At 41.5% G+C, this 11,022-nt stretch overlaps 1 protein-coding gene across 2 annotated transcripts in view; it reads left to right on the plus strand.

The window, feature by feature from the left end:
- The window catches only part of LOC132381010 (solute carrier family 26 member 9-like), a 146,454-nt gene that overhangs the window by 66,508 nt on the left and 68,924 nt on the right, over positions 1 to 11,022 (plus strand). For both annotated transcript variants that reach the window (XM_059950088.1, XM_059950087.1), the window contains exons 8-10: positions 2,743 to 2,825; positions 6,737 to 6,884; positions 8,982 to 9,095. In XM_059950088.1, the coding sequence (XP_059806071.1) occupies positions 2,743 to 2,825; positions 6,737 to 6,884; positions 8,982 to 9,095 (345 nt within the window). The remainder of the gene's footprint in view (positions 1 to 2,742; positions 2,826 to 6,736; positions 6,885 to 8,981; positions 9,096 to 11,022) is intronic.

The raw sequence follows: 11,022 nt of genomic DNA on the forward strand, positions 1-11,022 counted from the left end.
TGTTTTGCAACAGTTCAACTAAGTTGAAAATGTTTTGTTGATGATTTTCACTTGTACTCAGTGTCCGAGGCTTCTCACTTAAGTGCCCAACAATAATCAGCCAGCATTGATGGATTCCAGTTGGCCTGATACTGTTTCTCCATGGCAGCAATGTCTGGTGAAACTTTTCACCATGTTTGTCACTGTCAGTGCCAAGATTTGCAGGGAAGAAATCTAAATGGGAATGCAGAATTTGAATCTTTGGTGACATGTTGCATTCATGGCTTTGTGTGCTTGAGTATGTTGTCCACCAGTAGCTTGGGGCTCTGTAGTTGCCAAGAAAATATTCAACAACATCCTTGATTGCCTTCCATGTGATTTTCTCTGGTGGCGCTAGAAGTCCTTTGAATTACCTGTCACTGATGACCTGTTTAATTTGTGGACCAAAAAAAAAAAGCCTTCCTTAATCTTGGCATCAGTTATTTGGACTTGAAATATGAATTGAAATAATAAATGTCAGTGATTTAAAAATAGAAATGGTGCATGATAGGGAAACTTCATGATTTTCATGGCCAGCTGCCCAAAATCCATAAGGTACACCCAAAGGTATTGAGGAAGCAAAATCTTTGTTGTTTAGTGTTACCCATCACTGTCAACATCCACATAACTGCTGATGAGGGGTGAACCATCCTTGAGGGAGACACATAAGGGCTTAGTGAGCCACTGATAAATTGTTATTTCATTATTATTGTTGTCACATGGATTGAGGTACAGTGAAAAATTTTATTTTGCATGCCATCCATGCAGATTAAAGATTCAAAGTACATTTATTATCTAAGTATCTATGCAGTATACAACCCTGGGATTTGTCTTCCCCACAGACAGCCATGAAACAAAGAAAACCATGGAATCCATTCAAGGAAACACGTCAAACCCCCTTCCCACATGCAAAGAAAAACAAATAATGCAAATGACAAAAAAGAGCGAGAAACACAGAATATAAAACATAAAATCAAAAGATTCTAGGCATATTCAGTTCAGTTCAATCTGACAATGTGTTGCTCATTATCTGCAGGCAGCCCAGGTCAAAATTGCCCAAGATAGCATAAGAAAAAGAAGCAACACACCCAAAATGCTGGAGGAACTCAGCAGGCCAGGCAACATCTGTGGGAAAAAAAGCACAGTTGACGTTTCGAGCCGAAACCCTTTGGCAGACCATTTTATTGTAACAGTGCATTGAGGTAGTGCAGATGAAAGCAATAAGAGAGTAAAGCGTAACGTGTTACAGAGAGAGTGTATTGCAATTAGACAAAGAAGAGCAAGGTCATAGCGATGTAGATTGTAAGGCCCAGAGTCCATCTTTAAGATAAAGATAAAAGTTAGCTTTATTTGTCACATGTACGTCAAAACTTACAGTGAAATGTGTTGTTTCCATCACAGACTGAGGATGTGCTTGGGGCAGCCCACAAGTGCCACCATGTTTCTGATACCAACATAGCTTGCCCACAATTAGTAAACCCTTACTGACTTGTATGTCTTTGGAATGTGGGAGGAAACCAGGTTAACTGGTGGAAACCCACACAGTCACAGGGAGAATGTACAAACCCCTTACAGAGAGCATCAGGAACTGAACCCTGATCATTGGTGTAAAGAAAACTCTTTAACTTCTGTGTTGTCCATTCATACAAGAGGTCTGTTCAACAGTGGAATAGAAGCTGTCCTTGAAGCTGGTTGTACGTGCTTTCAGGCTTTTATCCCTCCTGCCCGATGAGGGTGGGTAAAAGAGAGAATGTCTGGGGTGGGAGGGTCTTTGATGATGTTACTGAGGTAGTGAGAAGTGCAGAGAGAGTCATGGAGAGGAGGCTGGTTTCTATAATATTTTCTGATGACACAATCTGAATCTTAATGCAACCTGAAACATTGACTATTCCTTTCCCTCCAGTACGCTGGATGCTCTCTGACTCACTGAGTTCCTCCAGAAGATAGCTCATGGTTCTAGATTCTGGCATTTGCCATCTGTTGTGTGTCCACACACCAGCCTGTGCTGCTTATGCTGGTCTCAGCTGGGAAGATAAACAGGGAGCTACATATTGAATTTTGTGGCTTTGTGAAGTGGTCGATACCAACTTAGACAACCTTGGTAGATTCTCTGGAATTTCAAACAAAAACAGTCAGCAGGTCAAGCAGCACCTGTGGAAACAGAAGCCATGTTAATACTTCACTTCTGAATTCAGAAAGAAAAATAGCCAAGCCCATTTTCAGTTAGTGAAAGAGGGGAGGAGGGGTGGTTAAACAAGTGTTGCCACGGAGACAAGACAATGAAGAAGTTCCCTGCTGGTCAGCAGACAGAGATAAACTGAGTCCAACTTAGTCCAGAAATATTGAGTTTGTTTTTTTTTAAATCGCTGTGTGTGAAAAATTTGGGTCACTTTTAAGTCTTACACCTCTCACCATAAACTATGCCTTGCTACGGAATAAAAGACTTTGCCTATTCACGCAATCTATGTCCCTTATAATTTTGTAAACCTTGATAACTTCATCCCTCATTCCAGTGAGTATTGTGCTTTTTTCTTGTGAATATTGCTTACATGATGCTCTGTGCCTGTGATGCAAGTAAGCTTTTCATTACACCTGTACATACCTGCAATGGTGCACATGACAATAAATTTGACTTTGACGTCAACCTTCGGCGGAGAGGGAGAAATAACTTCACTGCAAAGGACATGTTTGGGGAAAGGAATAATGCTCTTGCTTTGCTCTTAGGTTGTAGTTTCCACGGCGATCTCAGGGGGGCTGCACATGCCCAAAAAGTACAACATCGACGTTGTGGGAGTGATACCTTTAGGGTGAGTGAGAACGTCTATGGTTGTTGGATCCTGGTGCTTTTGCAGTCCAAAGGTTCTTTGGAAGTTAAAATGAAGCATAAAGATAATTTTATGCAGTGTTACAAGAACAAAGAACAGAAGGGAAAAGAAACATGGTGGGAGACAAAAGGGTAAAAGAGAAAAGATAAAAGTGATCTGTTCTTCTTAGGCCAGACCACATATTCCATTACAATTCCAACAGATACAGTTAGCCAATTAATTAGCCAGACTCAAGTCATGTAACATCTAAAAGTTCAAAGTAATTTTATTATCAAAGTATATATATGTCACCATATACTACTGTGAGATTCATTTTCCTAGACCATAGGATATCAGAACAGAATTAGACAAGTTGGCCCATCAAGTCTGCTCTGTCATTACATCATGGCTGATCCAATTCCCTCTTAGCCCCAGTCTCCTGCATTCACCCCATATCCCTTCATGCCCTGACTAATCAAGAACCTATCAAACTCTGTCTTACATATACCCAATGACTTGGCCTCCACAGCCACCTGTGCAATGAATTCCACAGATTCACCACTCTCTAGCTAAAGACATTTCTCTTCATCTCCATACTAAATGGATGTCCTCTATTCTGAGGATATGCCCTCTGGCCCTAGACTTCCCCCATTATTGGAAATATCCTCTCCACATCCATTCTTCTGAAATCCAGTGAGTACAGGCCCAGAACAATCAATTGGCCCTCATATGGTTACCCTTTCATTCCTGATATCATTCTCGTGAATTGCCTCTGTACCCTTTTCAATGTTAGCGCATCCTTCCTTTGATAAGGAATCCAAAACTGTGCACAATACTGCAAGTGAGGCCTTACCAGTGCCTTATAAAGACTCAACATTATATCTTTTATATTCTAGTCCTCTTGAAATTAATGCTGACAACATATTTGCCTTCTCCACCATTAGCTCAGCCTGCAAAATAACCTTTAGGGAATCCTGCACAAGGACTCCCAAGTCCCTTTGCACCTTAGATTTTTGAATTTTCTGCATTTAGAAAATAATATACACATTTATTTTTCTACCAAAGTGCATGACCATACACTTCCTGACACTGTATTCCATTCTTCCTCTTCTTTGTCCACTCTCTTAATCTGTTTCAGACCTTCTGCAGCCTTCCTGCAACCTTTCTTGTAGGCATTCACACTAGATAAGAAGAAACACAATAGACTCAATGAAAAGCTATACACAAAGATAGACAATCAACCAGTGTGCAAAAGACAACAAATTGTGCAAATACAAAGAAGTTAAACAAAATAATAATACATAATAAATAATTTTGGGAATGTGAGTTAGAACTGCATAAAATCGCTATTTCCTGCAGACAGTTCAAATGTACAAACCTAAGAGATTTTACAGATGCTGGAATCCAGAGTAACACACACAACATGCTGGAGGAACTCAGCACTTCAGACAGTGGCTATGGAGAGGAATAAAGAGTCGATGTTTTGGACTGAGACCCTTCATCAGGACTGGAAAGGAAGATGACATTAAGAGCCCAGGACCAATTCAAATGGAAGTACACAGAAGCCCAGTGTTAATGGTGGAAGATGTATGTCACCCCTTCTCTGACACCCACCTATCTCCTCTCACTTGCGGCAGGAATGGCAGGTCCCACCTTGGGCTCATGGACCAACACGACCTGGGAGGAAGCCAGTCATCATTGACCCTGAGGAGAATGCAGTTCGATGGCTGCCTTATCTCCGTGTGACACCACTTGCGCGTCTTTAAAAATTTATCATCCTCAAGGTTAAAATTTGTACTCTTTCATTTGGAGTACATTTTAACCAACCTCTGCAATAAATACAAAACCACTCGATGGTATTATCAGCAAAGTGGAAACATTTACCAGAAAAAGCTCAAAGCCTATTGTTCAGCACTTGGAATATATGACAAGGAAATACAATCCTGTTTGGAAATGATTTGATAGCACAGCATCTGGATACAAATCTAGGAGCTAATAAATTTCTCCTCAAAAATCCAGGGGGAAAGATTGTGCATGACCTAACGATAGAACACATCAGACAAATAGCCACAACTCAATACCGTGGAGAACATTCTGACTGGCTGCATCACAGCCTTGTATGAAGATGCCAATGCACTGGATTGGAAAAAGGTTGCAGAGGACTATAACTCAGCCTGCTCCACCATGAGCACTCTTATCTCCAGCGTTGAGGATATCTTCTAAAGGCAATGCCTCAAAAAGGTGATATCCATCATTAAGGACATCCCAGCACCCAAGACATGCCTTCTTCTCATTGCTACCATCAAGGAATAGATACAGGAACCTGAAGATACACACTTAACATTCTAGGAACAGCTTCCTCCCCTCCACCATCATATTTCTGAACAGAGCATGAGACCAAGAAAAACACCTCAATACCTTTGTTCTCTTTTTGCACTACTTATTTATTTTTAATTTGAAGATTTCTTGTTGTAAGTTCAAAATATATTTTATTATTGCACTGTACCACTGCTGAAAAACAACAAATCTCACTGTGTATGTCACTGGTAATTACCCTGATTCTGATTATCTGGCATAAAGTCAGGAAGCATTTTCATTTTGAGTACAAGGTGCTGTTAGAGAAAATATTCCCGTTGATGAAGCCAATCTTCCAAAAATTAGGCAGAAAAGCAAAATTAGTGATATGCCAATCTTGTTAGTGGAAGATTTGTTTCACTTCTCCATTGAGATCCTTCGTCTCTTGGAAAAGATGAAAAGTCTAGAAACCCTCAGCAGGTCGGTCAGTGTCTGTGTAGGGAGAAACTGAACCAAGAAGTCATTAACTGAAACATTAACTCTGCTTCTCTTTCCACAGGTTCTGCCTGGCCTGACCACATTTACCAGCTCAACTGCCAAGAATCAGAATCACTGACTTTGATGATGTGAAATTTGTTGTTTTGCAGCAGCAGTGTAGAGTGAATTTGTAAAAGTTACTATTAGTTACAATAAAAATGCAGAAATAAGGGAATAATGAGGTAGAGGCACAAGAGGTTCAAGATTCAACATGTCGTGCATTCAGAGATGCTCTTCTGCACACTACTGTTGAAATCCATGGTTATTGGAGTTACTATGACATTCCTGTCAGCTTGATCCAGCTGGGCGATTCTCCTCTGACCTCTCTCATTAACAAGGCATTCTTCACTCACAGAACTTCTGCTTCTTGGATTTTCTGTAAAAGCTCTACAGGCAGTTGTGCATGAAAATCCTAGATCTACAGTTTCTGAGATACTCATACCACCCCATCTGGCACCAACAATCATTCCACAGTCAAAGTCACTTAGATCACATTTCTTCTCCATTCTGCTGCTTGGTCTGAGCAACATTTCAACCATGTCCGCATGCTTTTAAGCACTGAGTTGCTGCCACATGATTGGCTGTTTCGATATTTGCATTAAAGAGCAGGTGTACCTAATAAAGTGGCCACTGAGTATGAATCCTGGAACATCCTGCTCAATAGATCTGAGGAATCTCCTTCACGAGAAGGAACACAACAGCTGAAGAAAGGGACTCACCACCACACTCTCTAGGACAGAAAGGGATGACCAACAGATGCTGGCCTTGCCTGTGGTTCCTGCAACCCAAATAAATGAAGTAACAAAAGTATCCAATATTTCATCTAAAATCTTTAAAATAAATTATTCAAAAATACATCAAAATCTGATTTCCATATCGTCACTGTGGTTGTTCTGTTGAAGTGTTCCAAAACACTGAAACTTTTTTCTCTCTCCAGAGATGCTGCCTGACCTGTTGAGTCTTTCCAATACTTTAATTTATTTTGGATCTTAGCAGCTTTGATCAACTAACTCCCTAATTTTATTTCCTCTGAGCAGTAAGTTAACGTTAAACTTTTTTTCTCTCTCTCTCGTGCCTCGCAGGATGCCTGCCCCACAAGCTCCCAGTGTCAGCCTATGGAGTGAAATGATTGGACCTGCTATCTCACTTGCTATTGTCGGCTACGTCATTAACTTAGCAGTAGGAAGGACAATTGCCACCAGGCACGGCTATGATGTAAACGCAAGCCAGGTATATGGAGAACTGGTTATATCTTGCTGTTTGAAAATCAGCTTCAAAATTTTACATCGCTGCACATCCAGTATAAGCCGATTGACTCCAGTCCCCCAAAATGAAACTAAAAACAAGGAAAGGATTAGTGCATTCAGCCTTTCTGCATCTGTGATGCGGAGGTCATCCGTCCTGTCTGATAATGACAGAAAACTTAAAGGGGAGATGTTTCTAAAGTGGAAAAGCCGTTGCACAAGTCCAGTGGTACAAACAAATGTCACAAACTGGTGTCTTCCTCGGTTGCAGAGGATGCCCATGACATCTTCTTTGCCTTGTCATGCCCTTTGCGCTCCAAGGAGTATTACAAAACCGCCTTCCTGGCCATTGGATCTGACCATAGATCTCATCCTCCCCATCCGCCGGAGCTGACTTCACATGTTCCTAATTCACTGGGTTGTGAGACCACCAGTTACCCTCACCTGGTTTAGCCCACCTGTCAAAGGGGTGTGGCTGCTGTCGTGTGCAAACAGCTGCTTGGAGCTACAGGTGAGAGGTGAGTTTCTGGTAGGGACCAAAAGAGAGTGAGCTGCCCCAGAGTGGACACAACTTGCCCCTTCACAGAGGTGCTGCCCCTCCCTGGACACCACATACACTACCTTTCTACATCCATACCTTGTCTATCAAGATTCACATTTATAACGGAATACATCGTTTGCATTAACAACCAATCTGATCCCATAAAAGATCACAGATTAGTTTATTGTATTATATACCAAGATCAAATGAAATTCCATGTTTGCAGAGCAAACATGTTCATAATAAAACATCATCTTCATTATGTGCTGTGTCGTATGATGTGGGGGTTATGGTCTTTTGACCATGATTGTTCTTGGCAAATTTTTCCACAGAAGTGGTTTGCCATTGCCCTCTGCTGAGCAGTGTCTCTTCAAGATGGGTGACCCCAACAATTATCTATACTTTTCAGAGATTGTCAGCCCAGTGTCAGTGGTCGTATCACCAGGATTTGTAATATGGACCAGCTGCTCATACAACCATCCACCACCATCGCTTAACATGACCCTGATCGGAGGGGGAGGGGGGAAGGGGGTAACTAGGTGCTACACCTTTCCCAAGTGTCACCTGCGGGCTAGGGAGGGAAGGAGTGCCTCGTACCTCCTTTGGAAGAGACATATCTCCCTCCACCCTGCCTCCGGTATAATAAATACAACAATAAATAGAGTAACAAGCATGAAACAACAGTGTAACGTGTGAGAGTGCAATGTGAAACATTACAAAGGGAAATACTAAACGGACAATAAGAGAAGAGGTAGAATTCAGGTTTTGGGAATGTGGGAGCACCACTGGGAAGCTTATTTTTAGGAACTAAAGAAAACATTTTAGAAATAGCTTCTTCCCTTCTGCCATCAACCCATGACCACTACCTCACTATTTTTTCTCCCTTTACTTCCTAATTATTATTAATAAATGTATTATTCTTGTAATTTATAGTCATTTTAGTGCATTGCATAGCACTACTGCTATAAAGCAACAAATTTCACAACTTTTGTCAGTGATAATAAATCTGATTCTGAATCACATTCTGATTCTGATTGGTTCAGGAGTCTGAACGCAGTAGGGAAGAAGTTGTTCATATAACCCACAATGCCCAAAAATTTACCCCCCTCTCCAAGCAGGAATATACTCAATGACTATTCACACACAGCTCTCCAGAATTAACCCATAAAATGGTCTATTAGTGCCACATGTAATAAAAAACAGTGAAATTCCTTCGTTTGCAAGGCATCCATACAGAACACTTCATCACATCAATCCTTTGAGGTTGTACAAGGGAAAAATTAAATAACAGAATGCAGAATAATTGACAAACCAGATATGCTCATCCCCAGTCCATCCTCCTTGTAATTTGAAAACTTTCAACAAATCCCCTGAGTGTTTCAATTTTCAGTTAGTACAATGTCTGGCTTGTGCAATCAGTCAGTACCAGTAAATACAAATTTCTTCCAGTACTTTTTCCGTTCAGTTGCACAATTCTTTGGATTTTGACCCTTCTATTTCTTCACTGATGCTATAATGGCTTCCGTTTCCCTTCTGTTCCAGGAAATGCTCGCATTGGGCTGTGGCAACTTTTTTGGAGCATTTTTCAACATCCATGTTATCTGTTGTGCACTGTCAGTTACTTTGGCTGTGGAAGGAGGTGGTGGGAGCTCACAGGTAGGTCACCAGGTTCCTCTGCCAACAATTGTTACAGAAGCAACAGACCAAAAAGATCAGTAGTGATGTCATGGAGACCAACAACAGGGAATAAGACCCTTTGGCCCATCAAATGCCTACCAATCACCAATCTCTCATTTAAAACAACTCCACTCTATTCTTCCCACATTCCCATCAATTCTCCCCAGATTCTAATCCTCACCTGCACACGAAGGCCTGAACACAGTGACACCTAAGGTACATGTGAGGGCCAGTTTACATTGACCACCCACCTACACAGGAGGGTGAACTTACTACACATGATGGCCAGTTTGCAGTGACCTCTCACATACACACGATAGCGAGTTCACAGTTTACACTCACCTACAGACGATGGCCAATTCACAGTGATATATCACCTACACACAATGGCCAATTCACAGTGATAAATCACCTACACACTATGACTAGTTAAAAGTGTACACATATCCACACACGAGGGCCAGTTTTCAGAAATCACCCAGCTACATATGAATTTGAAAACGCAAACACGAGGAAATCTGCAGATGCTGGAAATTCAAGCAACGCACACAAAATGCTGGTGGAACACAGCAGGCCAGGATGCATCTATAGGGAGAAGCACTGTCGATGTTTTGGGCCGGGACCCTTCGTCAGGACTAACTGAAAGAAGATAGTGAGAGATTTGAGAGAGGGAGGGGGAAATGCATCCCTATAGATGCTGTCTGGCCTGCTGCGTTCCACCAGTATTTTGTGTGTGCAGCTACATATGAAGCCAAGTTACAGAGATCAATTAATCTACACACGATGCCCTTCACCTTCACACAAGGTGACCACTCACCTGGACTTGAGGGCCAGTTTACAGTGACCAATTAACCCGCCAACCCACACATCTCTGGAGACATTGGATGCCAGACTAAGAAATAAGGACTAAATGCAGGGTTTTGAACTGAAATGTCAAAAACCGCTTCCTCAACCCCTTCACCCCCCCAATCTAGGAGATGTTCAGCTGGCTGAATTCCTCCAGCAGCTGCTTTGTTACACACATCTTCCAAATATTCGAGAAAACTGGAGCAACCAGGAGAAAAACCCCAGTGTCACATGGGGAGTGTGGAAACTCCACGAAGATTGCATGCGGGTGGGGTCAGAACTGAAACAAGAAATCTGATTGGTGGAGTGGGATGTCACCCTCATTTGCATTTCTCACCATGTCTCCCAGTACCATTAAGGTGTTCCCTAGACTTTAACCTTGGTCACTACACTATAAACATTTTAAACCATTTTTATAATACTGTTTATATTTTGAGTACATGCTGGTATTTATGTATTTACGCACATTTTATTCCATCTCCAAACTTTGGCCTCGAACTTTATTTTTAGAAAGTTCTTTATTCTTATCATTATTGAATATTGATGTTGTTTGTTGTATGTTGTACCCTGACCAACACATCTCAGCAAATTCAACCTTGATCTTTCATCCTTGATTTATGAACCTTAATTCTAGATTGGATGACTTTAGTTTCAATGAGAGACTGAATAAGCTGTGTCTGTTTTCCCTGGAGTGGAGAAGGTCAAGGGGTTACCTCGTAGAGGTATATAAAATTATAAACACGAGAGGTTCTGCAGATGCTGGAAATCCAGAGTTACACATATAAAATACAGGAAGAGCTCAGTGGGTGTGGCAGCATCTATGCAGAGGGAAAAGGAGCCAATGTTTCTAATTTCTTTCTCCTTCCCTTCAGTCACACCCTGAAAACTCTTTATTCCTCCCCACAGATGTTCCCTGACTCGCTGAATTCCTCCAGCACTTTGTGTGGTATAAAATTCTAGGATCCATAATCAGTGTAGCTAATCAGAATCCTTTTTGCCATGGGAGGGGGATCATTTTTCCATAGGTTTCCATAGGTTGAAAGGAAGGAGTTTTAAAGGG

The sequence above is a fragment of the Hypanus sabinus genome, chromosome 25 (genome assembly GCF_030144855.1).
Source record: "Hypanus sabinus isolate sHypSab1 chromosome 25, sHypSab1.hap1, whole genome shotgun sequence".
Lineage (NCBI taxonomy): Eukaryota > Metazoa > Chordata > Chondrichthyes > Myliobatiformes > Dasyatidae > Hypanus > Hypanus sabinus.